Raw genomic sequence first — 27,127 nt, 5'->3', positions numbered from 1 at the left:
ATGATTCTGTGACAATGCTATGAGAATATGCTGCAGTAAGCAGAAAATGTGCTCTTGCTTTGCATATTAGCCTTTCCATCCATTTTCAGATAAGAAACCCTGCAGCCAACACAAGGTGCTGCATAGGTAAAGAACCTCACAGCAGCCTTGATCAGTTAGTGCTGCTTTGAACACCTGTTGTCTTCACTTTAAAACAAAAGCCTGCCAAGGCTAGGCTGGCTCTTGCACATTATCACTGACTTCGAAATGTCCATAGCAGATTATTTTAGTACCTGGTAGTTTTACAGAAAGGAGTGTAATTACCTAGTAATATCTCAAAAATAAGGTGGTAACTACCTAATAATAAGTTGGCATTTTACAAACTAATACCTCTGTAATATTAAGGTAGTATTTATCAAAGAGGGCAGGTCTAGACTGTATTTGCTGTTATGGCCTAAGATTCAAAATGGCTAATCCATAGAACAACAAGATATTACTATACTATGCAATACTACTATACTATTTGTATTTTGGCCGTTCTCTGCTAATTATGTGATGTTTCCTAGTAATTTCACTTGAATTGCTTGGAGTTTTCTTTTGTTTTCATGGTGTAATGGTAGCCAAGAATACTGATCAACCAGTGACTGGACCTTTAAGACACAGGTGTCTTCATACTGCAGTCACTTGAGACACATTCACTGCAGTCGGGTAATCCCCATTTTACTAACTGTGAGACGACCAGCTGCTTGTTGTGTAAAACAATCAGTTTCTGCCAATTTTAACATAGATTTCATCATTTTTGGATTAACTTTTTTTACTGACAGGACTTGTTGCAAAGTTTGTGAGTTTGCTTTTCACTAATCTAAGCAGACAAGGAGCTGCTTAAGCCAGCAAGTGCATGCTACTACGACAGTCTGAGCTTTTCTTTCCAAACCATAGTTGAAGTTATGCGCTATGGGATGGAAGAGAGAGAAAAGGAGAGACAGCGATGTCTCCTGTCCCTAAAACTTTTTCTTTAACCTCCTGAGACCTGAGCTCTTGTTTGGGATATATGTTTTAATTTCTTCCACTTATGTGGGATCTGCTGGATCTGATGAGTTTTAAAGCTCAACCTTGTCTGGATCATTTTTTTAGAGCAGATGTTTTGGCTGTGTCGGACAGTTGTTGGGGTTTTCAGTCACTGAGACAGGTATGGTGGAGTCATTTTGATGATAGACTGCAAAGACTTGTTTAGGCCAAGCATCAACAAAATTTCCACCAAATGTTTTAAATTTCAAGGAAGAATCCACACAAAATTTTGGAGAAATTTCTTTGAAAATTCTTGAACATATTTTTTGAAATATCTCATTAAAAGTACCCCAAAATTTCTTTAAATATTCCCCAAATGTTTGAGTAAAACTTTATTATAAAGGCTTTGCATTGTAATTTAAAAAAAAATCATTCTATATTGTCGCTCTTTATCGATGTAGATGAATTATTATCTGTCTAGATGTCACGTTCTGTTTCTGTCTTTTGTCTGGGTTGTTGCTTTGTTTTTGTACTTGCTTCTGCACTTGTCAAAGCACTTTGTAAACCCATGTTTTTAAAAGTGCTATACAAATAAAGTTATTATTATTATTATTATTATTATGTAAATTCCTGAAAATTTTCAGATTCCCCAAAATAAAAACATCGGAAACATGTACAAATAAATTCTCAATATTTGATAATAAATGATGGAAAGTCCCCCAAACATCCAAATAAATTCCCTGAAATTTCCATAAAAATTCTGGAAATTTTAAAGGACCCCCCAATTCTTAATCGAATTCCCCATAATAACAAAATACTTTCCCATGTTTCCATGAAATACCTCAAAATTTAAATATGATTCCCAAAAATTACATAACATTTTCCAAATGTAAAAGACATTGCCTGAGCATTTTCAAACAAATTCCCCCAATACATAAAATTAATTGATTAATTAATTTTAAAAATAACCATGAAAATACCCCAAAATGTTTATAGCAATTTTCCCAAAAAACTTCCAGTGAAACTCATATCATATCCCAAAATTTCCACTGAAAAACTTGAAAATTTTATGTCACATCCTCACAGTATTTCAGTTAAGTAACTTCAATTTCAATGGACATTCAAGATGGTCATCTCGAAATTCTAATGGTAGAAATGATTTATATGTAGTAGGAAAACGAAAAATATATTAACCTCATGTGCACATACAGGGACTTTAGTCCCCTGTCGACATCTGTGGTGCTTTTTTTTTCCATTTACCTCAGTAAATGATAAGTGAAGTGATGTGTTATGGGGTTATGTTGTTGGGTAGGGTATGATATGCTATGGCATTTCCTATCCCCTAAAAATATAGGAGCATTTTTGCAGCTCCTGGAGAAAGGGAAGAATCTTTTAAGCTTGTTGTCTTTGGCCCTACAAGGCCTCAGTTTGGACTCTTGGTGGTTAAGACTTGCTGTGTATGATGATAGCTGCAGGTTCGGTTTATTACCTTGTTTAATCTTTATGACCCATAAAAACAATAATTCCACTCAGAATAATTCCCATGCTTGCTCTTTTTTCCTCAAACTTTGAACACACAAAAAATCTCTCGTAGTTTACAATACCCTGGGATCTGTCAGCCCCAGACAGAACTAATCGCACTTAATCGCCGTCGCAGCTTGAAGGTCTCTGGCCGCCATGATGTCATCATCAGGCTAGCTGAGGTGGCGTGGGAGAGTACCAAGATCCTCAGTCTCACTTCTCCCTCTCTGCAGCGCTGCATCCGATCCGTCTCATCAATCACTCCTTTCGCCCGATTTCGTCAACACCGGGATTGACTCGGGAGAACGCTTTGGTCCTGAGATGTAGTCTTCAGGGTCCAAGACGGTCTCTTGTGTGTCTGCCAGTGTGTATGTGCGTTTTTGTGAAAACAGTCCAAAGCCTGGCTTCAGGGAGCGAAGGGAAGAAGGGAGGAGAATGGCTGGGAGGGATGAAGGAATGAGAAGAGAGGGGTGGGTGGTGGAGGGAGCGGGTGAGGCTGAACGGGGAAGGCCAAAGGGGAGATGAGGTTTTAGGATCGAGGATCAGTCTTTGAGTCCATCAATCTGACTGATTGTCTGTCTGTCAGTCTCTCCTGCCAAGCTTGAAATCTCCTCTGCGTCCTCTCTCCTGTGTCTTCCCAAGATGCCTGAGCTCATCTTTACTGTAACACCCAGACCGGCTCTCTTTTCTTATCTCTCTTTTTATATGCTCACTTTAATAAAGGACTCATGAGAATGGGATATTTTTATTATTCCAAACTGTAAAATCTTGACATTTTCATACATTTCCTTGTTTTTATCAAGCAACTTGCTCTGCAAACAGCTCATCTTGTGACATATACATCAGCACTACACCAGTTTTAAGATGTTTCTGACTCAGATTTCACTAATACATTTGCTGCTATGCTTTAAAGCTTTTTAAATCCATGTAGGGAAGAGCACAGATGAACACTGGTATTAAAAAAAGGATGTACGCAAGCCAAAATCAGCAAGCATACTACGATGTACCCCTAGTCTCTAGTAAGGCTGAGTAATTCATCAAAATTGAGATTAAATTGCAAATAATCTTGCAATTTTTAAATCTCAGAAGGTGCAATATTTCTTTAACCTGAAATGGGTGACAAAATACCAGTTTAATCTTTTTTTGCAGCAGCAGAAATTTTCTGCTCTACACATTATGCAAACATTTTTGTAAGAGTAGTTTGCAAAAGATCTGAATTTTCTTGTTTTTGTGGATGTTTTTCGTAATCGAAATTGGGGACATAAAAATGGTCATTCCTTTCAATAAAACAATTCAAATTAAATTTGCAATATGAGTAAAAAAATTTCAAATTTTCGAAATTGTTCAGCCCTTGTTTAATGTGTCTTGTATTGTTCTGGTTATTGTATAGAATCATGCATTGTTTGTGTTTGGTGAAAAAAAAAACATAAGATAAGGAACTCAGAAAATACTTGATGTTAAATTGCAATACTAAATAAAACAAAAATAGACAAAAAATGCAGTTAGATTATTTCTCTGATTTATTCAGCCCTGGTCTCTAGGCAGGAAACCAAACAGACACACAACAAATGTTAAAAAACAGCCCCAAATTGTAATACACATGTGATAAAAACTGACCAAATACATTTAGGACACTTCCTTAGATTCAACATATAATTCTTTTTATGTAAGCTTCAGTTAGAGTTTTCATTTTGCTTCTTTTTCTGTTTGGTAACCCACAATTCACTGTTTTCATTCAACAGTTTTTTTGTCAGCATAAGCAGGCAGCTAGTTGAAGTGAAAAGCTCTAAAACACCTACTGTACACTTCCTGCCAAGCTCCAATAAATTTTGCCATGAGCAAACGTTTACCAGGTAGGAAGCCAAATACCTTACGAAGGAGCCGGTGAGGTGCGGATCTGTGCTGAAAGGAGATTGAAACACTCATAAAGTGAATGAAAACTTGTTACACGCTTTTATATTAATTTGACAAGGATATAGTATTAGAATGTTGGGTTTGTCTGGGTCATCCTCTTGTGTGATGAAATAAAGCCGGCGCAGAAGGGAAAAAGCTGCAGCTCCGAGAGTGTCCACTGGAGGCTGGCTCCAAAAGCCTATGAAGCTCATATAGCCCCTTTTAAAAGGTCTGTTTTTACAACAGAAACAAAAGTGTTCATAGCCGGTTTTCTTAAACAAATTTGATTTGACATTGTAGGGGTGTTATTATTTATTTAATTTGAGGATATTAAGACTAAGAGTTGTGTATATTTATGGGTATAGCCTATCTGACTGTAGGGCTGTTGTTGCCATCACCTCTTTGTCTTTTACCAGTCTGACAGAACTTTGGTTTGAGACACTATTGACACAAAGCAAGGGGTTGGGGGTTGGTACTTCCTTTTAGCACACCTGTGCACATAGTACTTGTTTGGCAGAGGGCAGGAGGAAATCTGTGCAGGTCTCCAGTAGCACATACACATTGTATGTGATGGGAAGAAGAAAGTCAGTACAGCAGTGGCTTTAATTAAAGACTCTTTTCTTTTTTAAAACCCAATTGTTTTTAAAAAATAAAGGATAAAACACAGTTTATTTGGCTTCATATACCACTCATAGATAGCAAGATTTGGGTAGCATGAAGCAGGATGCTATACTTGGGGTACACACCAAGCAATAGGACAGTGAAGCTCCTCCAGTGTCCACTTTACTTGGGCTGCAAAAGCCCCGGAAGACAACCACACCCATGTTAAATAGGAAAATAAACAATAAACAGCCTGGTTGAAAAAATTAATTTGATATCAGTAGTAGGGGTTGACTAGTATTGTTTTTCAGGGCTGATCCAATGCCAGTTTTTAGTATTTCATGAGACAGATAACTGATGTGCATTTATTATGGGATGCAAAATTTACTTGATGTGGCAAAAAATTGCATGAAAAAAAGAAGCAAAATAAACAATCACGCACAAGCTCTGTCAACATTACAGAATTGGCATAAAGTAACCCAGCTGCAGCAGGAAAACAGGGAGTGATGTAATACCCTGTGTCAGTAGCACCCAGGCCTCAGTGTTGAGAGGTTTTATGACGTCTTGACAATTAGATCATGCTGTGGGTGCAAAGCTGCCCGTAAGGGGGGAATGAAGGGGAGGACTTTCTGGGGCCCAGCAGCAGGGGGCCCATGGAGGTCAAGAAAATCATAGTCCATTGTAAAGTTAATCTGTGATAACAATATTTTACATTTAAGCTGAATAATGGCCACTCTTGGCAATGTAAGCAATGCAGATAGTAATATCAGACTTCATAGCTAAACCAAGATCTACACATATGTCAGGATAAGGAATAAAATTGAAGAAAATAAAATCACTAAGGAAAAAAAGTGATAATTGCAAAAACCAATTGGCAAAATAGGTAAAAGTGGCAAAAATGATTAAAAAAAAGTAATGAAAATGGTTACAGAGTGGCAAAAGTGGGTTAAAAGTGGCAAATAAATGGATAAAAGTGGCATTAAAAGGTACAGAAGCGCTAAAAAGGGGAAAACCAAGCATAAAACTAGTGAAATGTGGTTAAAAAGTGTCAATAGTTGGTTTGACGAGGCAAAAATGGGTCAAGAGGTGTCAATAAATGGGCAGAAATGGTGATGAAAAGTGGTTAAAATTGGAACAAATAAGTGATTAGAACATCAGAAATCCTAGTAATTGCGTGGCACTTTTTTCAGCTCTTAAGTTAAGTAACTGTCAGCCAGGATGCTAGCACCAATGCTACTGATCCAACACACATGCAGTGATATCATCAATAAATTGCTTTTGGGGCTCAGCCATTTCTGTGAGCTGGCCTGATGGGTGGGATCTTACGTGAGACTTTGGAGAGTGAAAACAAAGCCCAAAAGGAAGCAGAGCCAAAGTAGATTTTTTTTAATAATAGATTTTATTTATTAGCTGCTTTTGTCATAAAGGCACAAAGACAAAGACAAAAACAGACCATTACAGCAAAACCAACACAAAATAACAATGACAACAGTCATAAAAGGACATCTAGAGTAGGACCAGGACCTTTTGTGAATCTCTATCCCACCCCATGTTGTCCCCAGTCAGGCTTACTCGCTGTTACACCCCTTAATTCAGCCTCAATTTTGGCCCAAGCTTGCCTTAAAGTTCTGCACAGTAATGTCAATCCAAGTTAGAGACAGCAATTCCAACATGGCAACTGCCACTGTGAGGCTTCAGAACTGTGTTTGAGAAACCAATGGATGATGTCACTGAGACTACGTCCATGTTTTATACACATTATGGTCCAAACAGCACATTTATGATATTTAAAGCGGTAATGAAACTACAAAAATGTAAAATTAAAGTGACAGAACAGCAGCCTTATCCGACTGTTAACAAGCAAAATACAAAAGACCAGAATGATTAAATAAATTTTCAGTCACTGTTGAACCTATATAGAATCATAAAATCAATCCTATATAAATGAAAACTACAAATGCTGTTGCAACAGACATGTTCTGTATTCTATAATGATGCTTAAATGGTCACATAATAATCTTTAAAAAAAGGAAATTTGTCATTTAAATGACCCAAATACTAGACGTATTTGTCAAATGAATAACTTACTAATTCATGTGACTGCAATCTGACTTCCTTCCAGACAGCTCTGCCTTTATGCAACATTTTTATCATCCAAAAAGCACCAGGCTTCACAGCACTGAGCAAGGAGTCACTTTTGCCCATGAGACTGCAGTTCCCACTCCCATCCAGTTGGTGTCCTCGTGCCTCCACTAAAAAAAACCTCCCCCTTTGGTGATGCCTGAACCCTTAGCTCCGTGCTGGTGGTAAAAGTCTCCCCCACCCTCTTCTTCTGTCTTCCTCCACACGGTGCCTCCATTATTGTGGGCTTTAGCTCCATCACTCGGCCTTAATTGTTTCCTGAAGTTTAGCAGAGGTTGTTTTTGAAAAGAAAAGAGAGAGACGTAGTTATCCACGCAGGATAGGCGGTGAGTGACAAATGCTGGGAGGGCAGAAAGATACGGGAGAGGACGTGGGAAGGAGGAGGCCGGAGGGAGGGCGAGTCAGGTGGGTCTGTTATTGGAGAAAGCGAGATAGTTAGGCCTCATTGCATCCTTGGCAGTCCACCCTCCCGAGATTAGTCCATAAACATTGTGAGTGTGAGTGCATGTGGTCATCAGGTGTTTATCGCTAACCGCTTCTTTTCATTTCATCTTCCCTCCATTACGCTGACTCTGCTGTCAGAGTATTTACAGATGCACAACTTGCAATTAAAAAAGCCTCTCCTGCGTGACCCCAAAACTGGAATTAAAACAATTAATTACCCATACTGGAGTGTAATTATCAGCAACACAGCCACCAAGCTAATTCATCCACCACCACACGTACACACTTTTTGTTTCTCCTTTCCTCACCTTCCTCTAACTTCTGTCTAAATTTAGAGAGAGGGAAAAAAAGAGAGATATGGGTGTGAAACTCCCAGGGAGAGAATTGCTCACAAGGATGTCTTTCGGTAATTAGGTTGAGCCACTTCTCGCCATTGTTAACAATCTGCTGTAATATGTGAAAGACCCCTCTCCGACCCTCTTCGCCATCTTCTTTTCCACATCACGTCCATCGTTCACACGTGCCTTGCCACATCTTTCTCTTTTTGATTCCTCTGTTGCCTTTGTCCCTCTCCTCTCTCGTTTCCATTTTCTCCCCTCTCCTTGGCCTTTCACTCAAACCTAATTTCTGTCTTTTATTTTAGTATTTCATGCTCACTCCATCTATCCGTCCCTCCCTCTGCCTCCGCTCCCTGACTGACTGTACTGGCTGGTGTATTTTTGGACATACAGTCTCTAGAAATAGGCCTTTGAGGATGTGCAAGGTCATCAGCTTAATTAAGAGTGGCAAAAAGGAGTCAGAAGTTCAAATCCCTTTTCATCCTCAATTCAACCTTATTCCCATTAATTTTTCGCTCACTTTTTTTCAGAAATGCCGAGCCTCCCCAGGGGTGTTGGAGCTTAGCCAAGCTTTTTACTTTCTGTGCAGATGACTGTTGTTTTTGTGTAAATAAATAAGAATAATAATTATCATACTGGTATGATCAATTTAAAAACACTTATGAAGTTAGAACTGCATAAAAATAAAACTTGAGAAGCTGTATTTACTTCTTTGTTTCCTATCATGAAATAACCCAAAAGATATCTCTATGCTCTCTTTGTAGTCCTGGAAAAACTGTTGTCTGCAAAAGATGAAAAATTATATACTTTTACAAACAAGATAGGCATGCAAAGTTGCAAACCTTCAACCAATTATTAGCTGCCTGGACAGTCTTACATTTTTAGCAACTTTAAGTTTTGGTTCCAACCAGCAGAAGAACACACACAAAGTTGTTTACATTTTGAACAGCTGGTATCGTAACCATTAAAAAATAGTTTAAAAAGGGCTCTATGTTACTATGGCACATCACAAAACATGTGTTTAGTTACTTTCAGATAAAACTGCTGAACTCAATTCAAAGCTATTTAATTGATAAGTACAAGTGCTGATGTTGATCTCAAAAATCTAAATCTTCTCCTAAACTGTAGTTCTCTTGCAGACTGAATAAGGATTTTCCTCTATTTTTCTATATTCATGTAACCCTCTTGATTTTATTAGCCTTCCAGGACCGGCTGCTAAGAAGCATCCCCACAGATGATGCTGCCACCACTGTCTTTCAGAGGGGGACGCTGTGTTTGTGACAATGTGCAAAGTTTGGTCTCCAACAAATAAAGCGTTGTCTGGTGGCTATAAAGCAACATTTTGGTCTCATCAGACCAAAGAACTTTCTTTCACTTGACCATGGAGTCTCCTACATGCCTTTTGGTGAACTCTAGTTGAGATTTAATGAGTTTTCTTTAACAGTGGTTTTCTCTTTACCACTCTACCATGAAGCTTTGACTGGTGAAGAACCCAGGCATGTCATTCATGAATCAATGATATTAATTGTACCATAACATGTATGATTATCATGACACATGTATCATGATACTTACCCATGTATTGGGATATGTATTGTACTATAACCCAAAGTAAGTTACATGTTTAGTACAATAACCCATGTATTATGACACGTACAGTTCCGTAGCCCATGAATCATGATCATTCTGTGCCGTAGATCATATATTATTATGTTGTGTATTGTATCAATCAGTCAATCTTCAAACCAAAGTTATCTCAAGACACTTTACAAAGAGAGCAGGTGTAGATCCTGCTCTTTGATGTATTATTATTATAAAGACCAGATGCTAATTAGTTAAGTCATACTTTATTAATCCCTGAAGGGAAATTCACAGTTTACACTCTATTGTTATACATGCTACACAAACATAGGCTGAATTACATGCAAATACACATGCACAAACAGGATCCCCATGGTCATGCACTAATGGAGAGATGTCAGAGTGATGACCTTGCTGCCTTTGTTGGAGCGCTGCTGTGAGCTCTTGGGGGTTCAGTGCCTTGCTCAATCCAGACTCCAGACTCGTATTATAACAGAAATTAAACTTAAAAAAAAAAAAAAACGAAGTTTTTAAAACGGGCTGCTTTAAGATCGCTAGCGTCTCATTTCCATCATGAGACACGGTTGATGGCGAATATATCTCCTCAATTTTTCCACTAAACATCTGATTATAATTAGAGAAGTACTAAACTAAGGGAAAGTAAAGTCTGTCGGCCGTCTCTGTGTGACGTAAACAGCTCTGCGCTATGCCAAGTGACACCATAATCACACAACACAACAAACTGATACTTAAGTTTGTTGCCAACACTTTTGATTATGGATATTTATCGAATCGTTGTTGCAGTCCTAATGTGAAGAATCATCGATAACAACAATAATTAATAGAAAACAAATGCAATATTAGCATTAGCAGCTAGGCTAATGAAACTGTGATCCATGTATCATGATTTTTACTGTAACCCTTGTGCTGTGATGTTCATGTACCAAAACTCATGTCTTATGACACCATGCAACCCATATATCATATAGATAGTTACCATAACCCATGTGTGGTGATATGTATCATACCATGACCTATCGTGATTTGTACTGTTCTGTAGCCCATGAACCGTGATCATCTTTTATCAACTCATGTGTTAATATACATATAGTACTGTAACATACGTAACATGATACATATTATAATGTGACCCATGCATTATGATATCATATAATTAATGATGTGTCACAGACAATATCAGAACAAATGAAAAAGTATCAACTATCAATACTTTCCCCTTTTCATTTCAACAGATGTAGTTAAACCTGCAGTATTGTGAACAGCTGTCACCATAAACCATTACATATTGCACAGTAAAACAGAGAATCACATATCAGGTCAGGCCAGTTAAAGAGAGACAGTGAGAAAAAAGAGGTTTTTCAGACTTTGGAACGATAATGACATTATCGACATGAATAATGCAAAGTCTGCTGCGACCCTTTTTTTCACACCAGAAACATAATGTACCATCCTCCTGTTTGCTCTGTCGCTATTACAGTCTGAGCTGCTTTTTCCAGTTCCTTTAAGGGCATTTCTGTCTTATATTCACCACATTTCTGTCTGAATACTGATTAGATGTCGGCCCCAGCCTGTCCTTGCATCTCAGCAGTGATAATATTGACGTTTGATTCCTTTTTTCTTGCCCTGTCTATCTTCTTTTGGTATTGACAATGACCCAGTACTTTTAATTGCCATTGTCAGGGGACACTGTAAAAAGGGGGTCATGAAGCCCCCAGTGCATCAGACTCCTTATTTGGATGCCTACAGTTGTGCTGCAGGAGGTTGTAGTGGTGGTGGTGGTGGGGGGCATTGGGGGTAATGAAACAATACACACAACCCTATCTTGCTTTACCCAACAAGCACTTCCTCTGCTCTCCCCCAAATCCCCTGTTCAGCCTGCCTTGCTTATCTTTAAATATTTGAAAAGTTTGTTTTCAGCTTGTAGATTTGTTTTGTGACGTCTCCCAACACCCAAAAGACACTGCTCTGTGTATTTATTCTTATTTTGGTGCTTCTGTAAAGCAATGTAATTCACTTTTTTGGGACTGCCCTGCACCCCAATTTCCCTTTACACACATTTCAGGGCCTGTAGTTTGATATATTCGCTCTATAATGAAAAGATAGAATCAATGCAAACAAGTCCTGGCTGTGTCTTGTGACTTTACAGTTTCTTTTCCTGCAGTGGTGTTTTTGATCCAAACGCTTCTTGTCCGAGAGCTGTGCGGTGTTTATCAAAGTCACTGCTTGAAAGGGAGCAGGGAAGCTATTTCTGCAGATGAATCTGAGGCTGTATTGATGGGTTACTGCTCCTGATTGACAAGGATGCCTGTAAGCAGTGTTTAAATTTGAATGCGACAGTAATACAACACAGAATTACGCATCTATTTATGCACACAATGCGCTTGGAAAACAGTAATTGTGTGTCTTCAGATCCAGATAACCAGCATTTTGGTAGCATTATAAGCTCTGTGTGTCTCTGCCCCTGTTTGAATACTGCTTGTCTTTCTGTTTAGGAGATGTACTCCAAAGGAATGGTCCTGGCCAGTGCTATCAGACAGGTGCGAGGACTGGGAGACAACAAGTTTGAGGTGGTCACATCCCTTCGGACCTTTATATTTCGGGCTGAAAGAGAAGGTACAACAAGTGCATCTTTGACTTTTTCTTTGTTTTTGACTATTCCCTTTGCTCTCTGTATTCCACTCTTTAGTATTCTGTTCATTCCTACACCACTCTTTCACATAGCAGTTGTTGAAACACCAGTTCAGTCAGGAGAGACTAGTAACTGATGCAGAGATTTTACATATGCGATAATGAAATTGATTTTTTAACATAGATGTGATATTGAATGATTGTTAGAGTCTCTTTGGCACTTGAACTCAACAAGGACATAACGTGATCAAAGGGTGTCTGCCTGCTTACGCTAGCGTTGAGATCTACAGTTTTCCCCTGTGGAGTCCAGACACGGTGGCAGTGGTGTTGGCTGATGTCATCCGAGGCTGATTAGTTGAACATTGATGGACTTGTAGACTTGGCGGTGATGGAGAGGTGGAGCGTTGCTCTGAAACATGCCATGTATGAACTTATGTAGGAGAAAGCCACATTTAAAAGGGGCAGCAGTGGTATGATGCTAACAGTGAGGGAGGGGGGCAGTGCTACTGGATAGGTGTGACCAGCTGATGTCACTGAGAGAGCATAAGTGAGGGAGTGCATGAAATAGTGAAATAAAGATTAACTATTAAACCAGCGTGGAGAATATAGTCGCTACGCTTTATTTTATGTACGCTGCCATTATTTCATACACTACTCTTTCCAGCACCACTCTTTCTTATGCAACTTGTCCATGCCAAACTTTCATACACCTTAAATACGTACTTATGCTTTTCATACACCACTCACATGTCCGTTATGGTTTCTTACACCATTATTTCATAAGAAATATTTTTCAGAAATGACTCTTATGTGGGTCACTCTTTCACATCCTAGGGTTTCACGCAGCGTTGACAGATTGGGTGGTTTTAAGATGGATTGTGTGGATTAAAATGGGCTTGGGTGGGCTGACATAATTTCTGCTGGTTTTCCATGAGTCAGGCGGATTTTTAACTGTACCTTAACGGGCTGCATTACATGCTTAGTTGTTCTTTTCAGTCAGCTTAAATCAGGGGTGTCCAAACTATGGCAAAATGTAGCCTGCAGCAAATTCTAGAAATAGAATGAAAAATGGCCCACATTTGAACATGAAGTATGCGCTTGTATTGCACTTCATAGTTTCAGCACAAGGCAGCGCTACAATGCTAATTCTGTAAACAAACATTTTGACAAGAAGAATTAATTCATGTGTTTCTGTGACTAAATTGAGACAACACTACATGGTCGACATACTACCAACCAAATTAATATCAATGTCTGATTTTCTAACTCCCTGATGGGTAAAGGCAGCAAATGGCAGTGCCAATAATATTTAAGGGGCGGAGCTAGTGGTAGTTAAGGCCAAACAGGCCTCCCCAAAAACAAGGAATTGATTGTCTATTTGCCTTGTCAGCCATTAAATTGAGCATATAGGGTTAGTTCAGGCAGGTCATGGAGTCGAGCACAGCTATAATCACACAAGCCGTAATCAGCTCTGCTCCTGCCTGGCCATGCTCTGTTGCTCTCTCGAAGTTGCAACCCTCTTGCAACCCTTCTCCACCCCAGCTCCTCCTTTATTTGGTTTCTGACTTGATCAATGTCACTCTGTTGTCATTTATGCCTGTTCTGCTCTTAAGTTTTGCTGCTTCCTGAATGAACTAGCCATTAAGGCATACTCAATCACTAAGCATATCTTTATTTAATTATTTTTATTTAGGTTTTACAAACTTTCATAATCCTCACCTTGTGGATATTGAAGTGGCCTGAACATCCTTATATATTTCTGCGTGTGGCCCTCAGTGAAAAAAGTTTGGACATCCCTGACTTAAATAAAAGCTGTGATAGTAACTGAGTTCTCCGCGATGCCAGTGAATGTGTCAAACTGACAGAGCATCTGAAGCCTATAAGTCACTTGGAGTAGCCTGTAGTGTTGGCTACAGCCCACAGTAGCCTGTGTTAAGTTAATGAAAGCACATGCAAAGCTGGAAAACCTTGCATTATACAGGAAGAATGGGAGTCCTGATAAAATGAACAATTAGTAAAACGCTTCAGTATTGTAAATCATAGTTGGCTAAACATTGTGGTAAGAGGAGTTAGGAATTTGCCTACAGTTATTGTGTTGCACATCCAGCTGCCACATACATTAGTTATGCGGACAGCTGGGCCAGATACTTCTGCAAAGTTGTGGTCACATGTGCATCTGTGCTCTTTAATGTGTGTTCATGTAGCAACCCCCAGCATGAGTTATTTTGAGTGAGCTTAAGCTGTAAGCGGGCTTTTATGAAATATTGTCCATTTGTTAAAATCCCTTCCTGCACTCAGGGGTGGAGTTAGAGATTTTAGGCCCCTGGAAAGAATATTACACAGGGCCCCCCTTAGCTGGCTAGCAACGCATCAAATATTGCATCCTTTTTACAAATGTCTATGCATGTTGATATATTTTTCAACCATAATGTCCCCATTTATGAGCATTGTTTTTACTATAGTTAAATTGATTTTACTGGCATTATTTTGCAGTGCTGGACCATACCATTTGGACATTTTTAAGGAAGGACCAGGGCCCCCCAGTATTGTATTGTACTCTATTTGTAACAAATTTCAGTCTGTTGACAGATTCATTTAGTCACTTTTGTTTCAGTGATGACACTAATCAATAAGATAAATAATTTAAAACACATTTTTCATTGCAGGCTTCTCAAGGGCCCCTCCCTACTGTTGGCCTGGGTAATCAGTACCCTTTTCCCCGCCTGTGTTACGCCCATGCCTGCACTTAATATTGATTACAAATTTGGGTGTTTTTTGTGCATTTTGGCAGTTGTTGAACAGGTTTTGTGCTGGAAACTATTAGCTGTATCTGGTTTCACACACCACTCTCCTGAGTGCAACATTTTTTCATACGCCACCCTTTCATACACAAGTCTTTTGTATGCAACTCTTTTGTTTACCACACTTGCATATGCTTTCAAACGCCTTTATTTCAACTCGTTTGTATACCATGGCTTCATACAGCGCTCTTTTAAACCCACTCTTACATGCCATTGATTCATGTACAACTCTTTCACATGACATGCTTTCAAACACCACTCTTTAATATGACCATTTTCACACACTTCTTTTTTTATGCGATCTTCATTGACTACACTTTCATATGCTAGTCCAGGGTCCGACGTTAAGGTTTTTGCCTACTTGCCCTTCAGGACAAGTGCTTCCCAAATCTACTTGCCCCATCTAAATTCCTACTTGCCCTGTCCAGGAGGTTCTTTTTCTGGTTGTCAGGTGCATATATTTTACTCACAACATACTTAGAACTAAATTCCATTGCCTGTCAACTATGGAAAGCAATACACAACATTTCTTTCTGAAGAAAACTGTATTTATTAGCTATGTGTTAGCCCTCTGAAAATTATATTTAACTTTGTACAGACCAGTGCAATGTGAAAGCTGCTCCAGGTTGTTTTCTGAAGAAATTAAAACCCAGGAATTTCATATTTACAATACTAATAAGGTAATAATACAAACTCAGAAATATTCTTAGAGGAAAATGAGGTCAGCAAAACACTGACGCTAGAGAGGTGGTGGGGTCTGCTACATATGCACCAAGTATAAAATGGTGCTTTTCTTCTGTTTTTATTTGGTTTATTCATCATGAAACTGAAGAAATTTTGCCGACACGTGAAAATCAACCAATTAAGATTTTTCTTGTTTGATTAAAAATGTCTTCCCCAAAACTACATAGTGCCCCTTTAAAGTGCGAAGTCACAGTTCCACCCTGTAACTGTAACAGTTAGACCAGTGGTACTCAACCTTATTCTACCAAAGAGCCACATTGTCTAAAAAAATACTTTAGTGAGAGCCACAATCCAAACCGGGAATGTAAGGTAGATAATAGATCAGTTAATCTGTAGTTGAAATGAAATAGTACAGTAGATTGATGGATAATTATGAGTTTAAATGGGATACAGATGTCTGTATAGAGTCACAAGAACCAAATTGTCACTGATAATGAGCATTTATTTTATTTATCACTGACATCAGGCTAAAACCTTGTATCACAATTTTTCATGATTTTATTTTGTTTTATAAATCATATTTATACCATTTTTATAAATTATAAAGTTTCCATTCCCTGAAAAGTGATCATTTTGGAGATAACAGTCTTTGGCCCCACACAAGCGTTATGAAAGCTCCACCTGGCCTAAAGATTTTTGAAGATATTAGGATGTGCTGAGTTTGAGCTCTGAGATGCTTTTCAAAGAAAATGATGAATTATGGTTGGCTATTTGGGTATTTATATCTCACGTTGGGGCATTTACTGGAGTTCTGTGACTTTATTAACATAAAAGAGATGCTTTCTAATTTTTTTTCTCACTATTAATTCTTTTGTTGAAGAGGGAGGGGCCTCATTTTGTTCTTTGCCCTGGGCCTCCAAATGACTAAAACCAGCCCTGCCTCACACCTGCAGCTCTCCAGACACATCGTTTCACCCTGCCTCATTTTGGAGCTTTGGTTTTATATTTCTGCTCTTTTGACAATATTTATGATTATTAGTGCATTAAGAATCAAATAAAACACCCACGTTTGGACAACTTTCACTAGATACTACGTTATCTTCACGTGTGATCCGTGTGTGTTATGTTCATTGATGACGCGCATCGACATAATTGTCAAAAGATATGGGTGTGAGAGAGCATTGGCAGGATGTAACTGGAGTAAAAGATAAAACGAGGAAATGGGAAGCTTCAGATTAAACATGACAGCACACCTCAATGAATGAGCAAACTGAAGAGACGCACCACCGGCGGACTTCCTCTACTCTCTTCTCTTACACACGCTCCTCCGTCGAGCACATCGAACAGTAATAAAACACGGATTTGAATTAATAAACGTTTAAATTTGGAAGTTAAAGCCTTTCTTCTTTATGTGGGTAACAGCTTTATTGATGTGACCTACCATGAATCTTTACTGATGACAGTGTTTACTTTCAGTTTCAGTTTGTGTTTTAGTTAAAGTTTGTGCAGCTGTCTGCACATCAGCAGACACGCTCAGCCAATGGAGGCAGTGACACACTGCATCTGGCTACTTGTGGGTCCGTAGCAACAGAAACAAGAGAGGAAAATAATAAAATTAATGAATAGAAAAGCTCAGAGTCATGGTTGCCCGATCGGGCAAGTCCTCACAAATTTTGTTTGCCCGTCGGCTTTTTTAAGTTGCCTCGGGCATTTGGGCAACCATTAATTTTGGACCCTGTAGTCTTTCACATGCTCAGCTTTCATAGAACACTCTTTTTGCATTGTGCTCTTTTCATACACGTCATCTCTAATTCACTACCATTTCATGCACCCTTTTGTCACTACACTTTCATCCTACCGTCTTTACACCAGCCTTTTGCATGCCATGCTTTTATAAACCACTCCTTTGTATGCCACTCTTTCACATGCTTCCACTGTTTTTTTGCCACTTCTTTGAACGCCTGTGTTTTGTGTGCAGCTTTCCTCTATGTCACTCTATCATACCCCACTTCTTCCATAAGCCACCCTCTTTCGTACGCCACTTTCCTGTATGGCACTTTATCATTCGCCACTCTTTGTTCTCACTGCTTGTCAGTCTGCTTCTGTCTACAGCTCTGACCGGCTGATTCCTTGTCTAGCCTTGTTTTTCTCTCTAGCTATGTCTCCCCCTCTTTTCCTGTTCATCTCTCTCTTTCTTGCATTACGCCATCTAAATGCCTCTGTGGTAATCTCCAGTTTTACGTGTTTCTCCCCTTATGTCTCTCTTTCTTTGCCTGAAATAGTCTCTGCTATCTGCTTCTGTTGCTCAGAGAATTTTGAGTTTTATTTTGAGGTCTCAAAAAATAACTTAATTCCATGCAAAACATAATCTGTATTTTGATTACATTTATTTACGTTATAATACCAAAGCCCTTAAGGTACAATATCTAAGATTTATGCATTGAAGATGTCAGGCCTTTCTGTTGTTAACATATTTTGTTAAACTACTTTATGATTGTTACCAGATGTTTCCCAAAGGAATCCATTAACTAATTTAAAGTAATGGGGGAGTTTATTAAGTTATGATGTTGTCCCTCTTTCAAGAGGAAGGAAATAAACCTTTGTTACTAAGCCAATCTGAAGGGGCACAATGTTTAAGACAAGCAAAAATCACCACAAAATAAAAGTATGAATTCCCAAATCTCCTGGGAACTGTCCTTTTATAGTCTCATTTATCCGTCCTTGCTTCATCCCCTGACAGACAAAAGGGTTGTCTCTTCTTATCGTCTTTGCGCTGGAAGCTTTGTCCGTGTCGGCCTTAATGAGAGGGGAAAGAGACACTTTCCGCTCCTTACCTCCTGCCTGCTCGGTGGCAGTCTATTAGGCGGCTCAGGTCAAACTGTTCGTTTGCTAATCGAGGGTTCGTTTCCTTGGGTCAGATGGCGACTGCCCTTTGATTCAGGAGGACCGGTGACATCTGAGAAATGGAGACTTGCATGGTTATGACGTTTGAACCTTTGACTTCTGTGGTACAGAACAGAGTGAAAATCTGAGAGCTGGTGAGTGAAAAGGTCTGTATCGAGCTGATCATTGAAACGTCAATGCTTGTTGTTGACATATTGATACCTGTCTGGCTTTGAAAAGATTAATCAATATTTGACCTGCTTATTATTGGTATTGATTTTCTGCTTATTGGTACTAATGAGTTTAGCTTTTTCCTTAAGTGCTTGGTCAAAATTTATCTATTTTTCTTTAAATTGTATAAAGTAACAATAAAGTAAGTATTTTCCTAACTTGACCTAATCAGGTTCCTAGCACCGAGAGTGCAAGGACCCTGTTGAAGCACTTAGGATCATTAGAATTGTTTTATATGTTTTGTTGGATCTCAAACTATACAAACATACACATGCATATCATTGGTCCTAAACATGAGCATAAAAAATGGCTCAGTAGCACTCTTTATTGAACTACCCACTTAAAAATACAGCTCACAGAGGCTATTTCACCTAGAGGAATGAAATTTGGTACACATTTTAAGCTTCCAAGATGCAAAAAAAATATCTTGTTATTGTGAAATCCCTATAGGAAGTGCTATTTTTTTAAAAAGTGTGAAATTTTGGCATTTCTTGGGGTCCTTCTAGGACTAACTTGTCCTCAGGAAATATCCCCAAAATACATGAAGATTGGTTTAACACTAGAACAGATTTTAATGATTAAAAAATTTGTTCAACACGTGTACAAAACTCAAAGGGCGCGACCACGGTGAGCCTTTAAACCCATCAGGGTCTTCAAATGCATTTTGGGCTCAGGCACAGCTTCCAGCAGAGCGTCACAAGAGTTGCTTAAACCAAGGGATTTTCCTTCTATTCATCACTGGGACCTCCACTTAAGGCAAAGGCAGTCTCTACTTTTACATACAGCTTTTAAACCCTACCATCAACATTTTTGAGTGTTTCATTTCATAACCAGAGAGCCTTGCAAGAGCACGTAGCAAGAAGCTAAAGAACATGGAGACTAGCTGGGTTAAAAAAGATAAAATGCTTTAAAGTTTTCAATAGTGTGAACATTTGAGTCAGCATTGTTTTGTTGCCCATTTTTACCAAAAACTCGCTAAACTGTACCCATCTGCTACGCTGTGTAGCCTAGCTTCCTAGCCAGTTTAACCAGTGAACGCTTCTTAAAAGAGGTGTGCTAACTGAAATCACTGAAGGGTGATGCCACTACTACTGCTAGGCACCTCATATGGCTCAACTCCAAAAATACTGAAATATCCCTCTAATGGATAGTCTGGGATTATGTTAACTTCAGTCTTTTTTTTTTTAGAGTGGTGTTAATATTAGACAGGGGTTTGTTTTTTTTTTTTTTTCAGGCAAAACTTGTATTACATAGTCAAAGTTGACTGGGACGTTGACTGCTTTGTGCATTTTGTCTGTGCCTAATGTAAAGAGGTTGTAATCCCTACAAGGTTTGTATCCAGCACCTTGCTCCTTTGTCGTCCCCCACTTTCTCTCGCTTTCCACTATCCTATCAGGACAAAGGCACAGAAGACCAAAAATAAATCTTAAATAAATAAATGGGACATTTTCCACCAGGAAGTCTATTTAACTGTGTTCACAATTATAATGTTGATTGAAAATTTGAAATACAAAACATTAATTTGATTTTACTCTGTGAGACAGCCGATCAATGCCTGCTTGCTGCACTTTGTTGGGGGGACAAGGAGAGACCCCTGCTGACAAAATTTCTAACAAGTACTCCACTGGTCTAAGCAGATGTGTAAACATATCTAAATGACTTAAGTTGTTCATTTTTTACGGTGTTAAAATTTGAATGAGATGGAAAAAAATATTTTTTTTCATAATTTCAACATTTTTTTCCATCCCTGAAGCTGGCAGAGGCAGCTGAATTATCTTTTATCTCATGGCACTAATCTAGCTTTGATCTTTCATGGACATATTTGTCTGCTGCTTTGCTGTTTATATCAGCAATAATGGAGAGTGGCCTGTAATTGAGACCTAGGGTAACACCAGGCTAGTAAAAGGGACAGGACTTTAAATTTAGATGGGCTTTTATTTGAAGGCTTGCCATAAACATAACAATCACAGCTTTTGAGATGGATGAGAGCTTTAAGATATACCAAAATTTATGGGCCACAAAACCAAAATAGTTAGCTGAATGATGATAAAAAGATGATTTGATGTTTGTAACTTAAAAGTTTACCATCAGATAGTTTTTAATTACAACAGTGCAGCTTTAATGTTTAATTGTGAACATACCAAAGACCAAAGCATGTATATGTTCCTCTGGGACATTAGCATTTAGGCTACAATTAAAGCTTATTTTCAGTATTGATTAATCTGTCAAGAAATTTTATGACTTATTGATTAGTAACTCATTCTTTAAATTATGCAAAATAGTGAAAAGGTTATAAATTCCCAGAGCTGGAGTTTGTCACTGTACAGATGGAAAACATCTGTGTGGAAAACACACACAAAAATATTAAAATTATGGATTTTTTTTAATCGATGGGACAGCTTTGAAAAGGCTGGTATGTGAGAAAAAAGGGTTGGTAAGACGTGCATCAAACAGTATGGGTGTTGGACGAGATGGACAACTCAGCAGTTATGCTCTAAAGTACTTTGAAAACACACATCCCTGTGAGTGGACCTGTGAGTGCACTGCTGTCACAGCCTGCACCCTCACTGCCTGTTCACTGTTGGCAAAAATGTTGTATTAAGCCCCTTTATCATCTAATTTAAATGCTAACATCAGTGTTTGCTACTGACGGATAGAAAGCGGAGAAGAGAGAGACTGTAATATATCCTGGTCCCTAAGATTTGACTCCCAAGAGTTACTGAGCTGTGGTCATTTAAGTTGAATGAATATAGGCAGGTGCACTCTGATTGGCTGTGGGTCAGCTGTTATTTAAGTGTTCATAATGAGGTCAAAATAATTTGCTTTTCAGCAAAAAGCTAGTTATATTTAAGTTAATCTTGAAAATGGAATGACGTGGTTTGCTGGCTGTTGATGTGTATACTCATATATAACTACTCAGCAAAGTTATGAGTGCCCATTAAGCACAAAATCAATCTGCAAAGAGGAACAAGAGCTGGCAGAGCTAGTTGCTAACAGTGACCCTTGATGAATTTGATTGTTTTTAGAACAGTTTTTTCACTTTAGACTAGTCAGTTAAATAGCTGCCTTGGAACAACTCAAATCTCAACGGCCAGGAAGGTCAGTCCAGACACTCACTGTAATTTCAGTTGACCAAGTTTTCTTTGGTTCACTACAGTCCTACAAAGTTGTGCTTAACTACACTGGTGCTACGAGATGCTATCTATTTATCGTTGTTTACATTCAGGTTGTAGAGCATTATGGTAGCAAGGCAGTAGACATTAACTGGAGCTACATTGGCGACTAGTAGTAATAAGCTGTGTTACAGTTTAGACAGAGAAGTTGACCAGTATTGGTATTGTAAAGTCTCCAGGCAAAAAGAATATTATACTAAAAAACATTTTCTGTGTAATTTAATTAAGAAAAGTTACACTTAAGTATATTTTAGATTTATCACACACCAAGTGAAATTTTTGTAGATTTTTTCATTTAATCTTGATGATTGACACTTACAGCTTAGGGAATGTAAAATCCACTTCCTCCAAATATTAGAATATAGTAGAAACGTTTGATTTGTAAAGGTTTCCTGGCTGTCAGTCCCTCACTCTGGTTCAGTACACACAACCACAATCATGGGGAAGACTGCTGATTTGATTACTGCCAAATTGCTGATTATTGAAATACTCAACACCCTACACAAGGAGGGTAAGCCACAGAAGGCCACGGCTGAAAGGGCAGGCTGATTTCGGAGAGCTCTGTCAGGGCACATTCATGGAAAGTTGAGTGGAAGGTAAATGTGTGGTATGAAAAGGTGCACAAACAAGAGGGCTAAACTCAGCCTTCAGAGGATTGTCAAACAGAGCACGTTCAAGAGCTTAGGGGAGCCAGGAAATTGCCTGGAAGTGTTGGGTTCATAATGTCAAGCCACTCTTGAACCACATCCACAGTCATAAGCATCTAACCTTGGCTTAGGAGAAAAAAAACTGGACTGTTGCTCAGTGGTCCAAAAGTCCTGTTTTCAGATGAAACTAAATGTGTTTGATTTGGTGTCTAGACGAAGAACAGAGGCACAGAATCCAAGGTGCTTGGATTCCAGTGTTTTCCGTTTCCACGGTCAGTGATGGTTTTCGGTGCAATGTCATCAGCCGGTCTTGGTCCAATGGGATTTTTCAAGAGTCAACACATCGGTCTACCAGGAGATTTTAGAGAACTTCATGCTTCCATCTGCTGATAAGCTTTATGGGGATTCTGATTTCCTTTTCCAGCAGGACTTAGCACCTGCCCATATTGAGGCCAGAACTACCAGAAAGAAACTGGTTTTGCTGACCATGATGTTAATGTGTGTGATTGGCCATCCAACTGGCCTGATCTGAACCCCATAGAGAATATGTGAGGAAATGCAAGAGGAAAATGGGAGACTCTAGGCTCAACAATGCAGACAAGCTAAGGCTGCTATCAGAACAACTTGGGCTTCATGAACAGCTCAGCAGTGCCACGGGCTGATTGCCTCTATGCCATGTTGCATTGATGCAGTAATTTGAGCAAAAAGAGCCCCGACCAAGTGGTGACTGTATAAATAAGCGTTATTTTTCAGAAGGTAAAGAAGGTGGATTTTTGATTTTCATGAGCTGTAATACGTAATCATCAACATTACAACAAAAAAGATTTGGAGGTTGAACTTCATGAATTACAGAAAAAAGTTTAACTTTTTCAGTATCTAATACCTTTTATTTTTAAAGTGTGCCTAATCTGTTTCCACTATGCTGAACAGCAGCTGCCAAACCAGTACATCATCACATCCCTGACCGCAGGCTTTTTTGTCTGTTTATGAGGCGCAGCTCCTCAGCTGTGTCATTTATCACGCTGGCTGCAGCTTAATCGTCAAACGTTGCGCTCAACCATCCTGACGAAAAAGCCGTCTGATTTTTTTGGGCTGCCCTCTGACCTCTCGGGATGGGTGGGAAGCCACTCAGAGAGTGTCTGAAAGGAAGAGTTGGGAGGAAAAGAGAGACAGAGAGAGGGAGAAGTGGGAGAAAACTTGGCCTCATCACCTCATGCATCTTTAAACAGGCCCACTCGCCTCGTGGCGGAGAGTCATCAATCTTAGGGGGAAACACACGAGAAAGAGGAGACGGAGGAGAAGAAGAGGGAGTAGGTTAGTGAAGTGGAGGTAAGGATGGGGTGAGAAAATGGTGGAGTGATGGCCAGCGAGAGAGTTGAAGGCATCCAGGAGGGACATTTTAAAGAAGGGAAGAGGAGGGCTGAAAGGACAGGATGGAAAGAGGAAGACACGCAATCTGGGTGTGAGAAAAAAACGCAACAGAGAGGTAGAGGCGGCAGGGGGAGATGAAAAGGGCAGAGTGAAGATGGAGAGAGGGGAAAAAAGAGGGAGGGGAGGGAGGAGTGAGTGAATAATTGAAGGCCACCGGAGAGAGTGAGCACACAGCTGTCGGCTGATTCTCCACTTGGTCCGCAGGTGGCCTCTTCCCTCAGGTACTGTCAGCTCGAGAGACGAGAGATGGAAGGGAGGAAGGAAGGCAGGCAGGAAAGCAATGGGAGAGAAGAAGAAGGAAAAAGAAAAAGGAAGGGAGTGATGCGGAGAGCAGTGGCAGCAACGGGGGGAGAAGAAAGCAAGAGGAAAGGAGAGTTTGGCAGGAGGAGGTTGATGGAAAACGGTCCAGACAAGAAGGTGTGGAGGGGATGCAGACAAATGCGCTACAAGAAAGAAGATGGTGTAAGAGATGTTGGTGATTTGTATTCTGATGCTTTCCTCAAGCCTGTTGGTTTTGTTTGGGATGACAGAAGAGAGAGTTAGAAAAAGGTGTAGAGAATAAGAGGAGAAAACAAGAAAATGGTTGGGAGGAAAGTGATGGCAGAAATATAAACTCAGGAGGACAGAGAGGGAGGAGAGCTTCATAAACAATACTGCATATATCCTCTTTCTTTATTTCATCTTTTACCACCATTCAGTTCAACTCAGTTTAATTTAAATAACTTTTTTTATCCACGTGGACCTTCATTTGTGGAAAAGCATCCATGTGTACGCAGTCTGAATACATGACAGTACAAGTACAACACACCACACACACATTTTACATGACAGGTGAGTAAAGCTTGAAGAAATTATACTTACCATTCATGAGTCAACTGTTGAAATTAGTTTTAATTTTACTGGGCATAACTTTTGAGCACAACATAGACCAATTTTCCTCTTACGTTGTCCTAGGGTGAAAGAGTTTTAGAGTCGATGCCTTACATCCAAAATTGTGAGGCCTACATGCTGTTATGAAAAATACAATAAACTAAGGGTGCTTTCACATTAAGCCCAGTTGTTTAGAACTGTGCCACGACACGATTCGTCCCCCTCCCCCTTCACCTCGCTGGCTTGATTTCACACTAGCAACATCGAACCGTGCCCGGGCCCACTTGTGTATTTACTTGATCTGAAACAGCAGGTGGTGGTATGCACGCAGCTGGTTTACAACCCTGCCAAGGAGGAGAAAGAAGAAGAAGCTACCATGGCAACCACTCGGGTCATGACCTGAGCAAAGATTGTTTTTGTTTTGACCCGGCAAAAAGTCCATCCTGCAGCCAGGGATGGTTAAAGTCACTTTATAAGATGCCAGCAACTTCACTCCTCTGATCTGCACATCTACGTGCATCTCAGAGGATTAAATGGGCTACAGTGGTTTTTGAGGTGACAGGAGACTTTTATTGCCTTTGCACCTCCTCTCACTGACTCCAACTTGTGTTCATCAATAAGGTGAGTCACAACAGGCTCAATTTTTATTGACTGGACTCTGATGATTTCCGCTCTTTATTTAGGAAAAATGTGAACAAATTGCCGGGCTGTGGAAAGAAGTTTAGCTTTTATCATGACGTCATAAAGCTGATACGGCGCTCTGTCCCTTATCTGGGCGCAGTTGCATTCACATCTCACCTGAACCAAGCCAAAGTCCTCTTGAATCGCACCCGAGACCACCTCCCCAAGTGGGCCCAGGCCCGGTTCGTTTGCATTCACACTACCAAAATGAACCGGACTGTGGACTCAAGTTCACCTAATGTGACCGAGCCCCTAACGTGAAAGCACCCTAAGATGAACCTTTATAAAATCCACATTAGAGAAATTTTCACATTTTCTGCTGGTAAACAAAAGTCATTATTGCACGGCTTTTGTGAAAATTCCAGTGAAAATTACCGACCATATTTAAGCACCCACAGGCCATAGGTGGTACTTACCCGGTGTGAATAGGTATCACAGTTTGGGTGGTAGTATTCTTTTTTTTTTTTTTTCAGTGCAACTTTCTCTGCCTAAAATTGCCTGATCTGATTGGTTAAGACTTCACATAGTGGTAGTTTTATGTCTGGAGTTGTATTCAAACATTATCATTAAAAGAATAAATGATAAGTGAAGCTAGCCTGTTTTGATGTGTTTTTAAAAATGTATGACACTCACTCAGCCCTGACATCTATCCTTAAAAAACTAAAACCAATGCTAAAACTAATTAAAACTAAACTAACAAACCAGCAGTCAAAACTAATAAAAACTGAACTGAAAGCGAACAGTAAGTGAAAACGAAATAAAAATAGAAACTAATGAAAATCCACAACTATTATAACCTTGGTGTGCTTACAAATATAACTTAAATGAAACAGAGTCAGGGACAGAATCTCTTTAGTTTTAGTCTTTGACACTAGCAGACTGACTGACACTAATGCTTAAGCCTGGAGAAAGAAAAATCACCAAATTTGATTGAAGACACACACATTGGTAATTTTAAGGTTTTGAGTTGTGAACAAACATTAAGATTAAATAATTACAGTAAAGAGTGAAGAGACCTTTTTGGTCTTGCCCCTGGCAGGTATCCCACATTGCTGAAAAAACTTAAACTAACACTAAAACAGATTAAGCAAAGCATTTCCAAAAAAAAAAAAAACTAAACTAATCTAAAAAAAAAAAAAAAGAGCAGTAAAAACGAATTGAAACTAAACTGAAATTTATAACAAAAGGTAAAAACTAAATAAAAATTAAAACTAATGAAAAATCCATAATTATTATAAGTCCTGATCTGGACACTGCAGTTTCACTCCATTCTTCTTTGCAAAACTGCTCGAGCTCTGTCAGGTGGCACTGGGATCAGGGCGTGACCAGCCCTTCTCAAGACCAGCCACAAATTCTCTATTGGATTGAGATCTGGGGCTTTGACTTGGCCACTCCAGAAAATTCACCTTATTGTCTTTTTAAACCATTTCTGTCTAGCTTTGGCTGGAAGCTTTGGTTCATTGTCTTGTTTGAAAATAATTCTTCTTCCAAGCTATGGTTCTCTTCCAGACTGGATAAGATTGTACTCCAGGATTTACCTATATTTTCCTGGCATTCATTTTACTCTCTAC

The 27,127-nt window shown here is 39.2% G+C and overlaps 1 protein-coding gene across 3 annotated transcripts in view; it reads left to right on the top strand.

The window, feature by feature from the left end:
• The window catches only part of arap2 (ArfGAP with RhoGAP domain, ankyrin repeat and PH domain 2), a 232,484-nt gene that overhangs the window by 34,880 nt on the left and 170,477 nt on the right, over positions 1–27,127 (top strand). For all 3 annotated transcript variants that reach the window (XM_041778717.1, XM_041778719.1, XM_041778718.1), the window contains exon 8: positions 12,020–12,140. In XM_041778717.1, the coding sequence (XP_041634651.1) occupies positions 12,020–12,140 (121 nt within the window). The remainder of the gene's footprint in view (positions 1–12,019; positions 12,141–27,127) is intronic.

Source organism: Cheilinus undulatus, linkage group 22 (genome assembly GCF_018320785.1).
Source record: "Cheilinus undulatus linkage group 22, ASM1832078v1, whole genome shotgun sequence".
NCBI classification, from domain to species: Eukaryota; Metazoa; Chordata; class Actinopteri; order Labriformes; family Labridae; genus Cheilinus; species Cheilinus undulatus.
The sequence above is the reverse complement of the archived record's forward strand: the minus strand, read 5'-3'. Positions and strand labels throughout refer to the sequence as shown.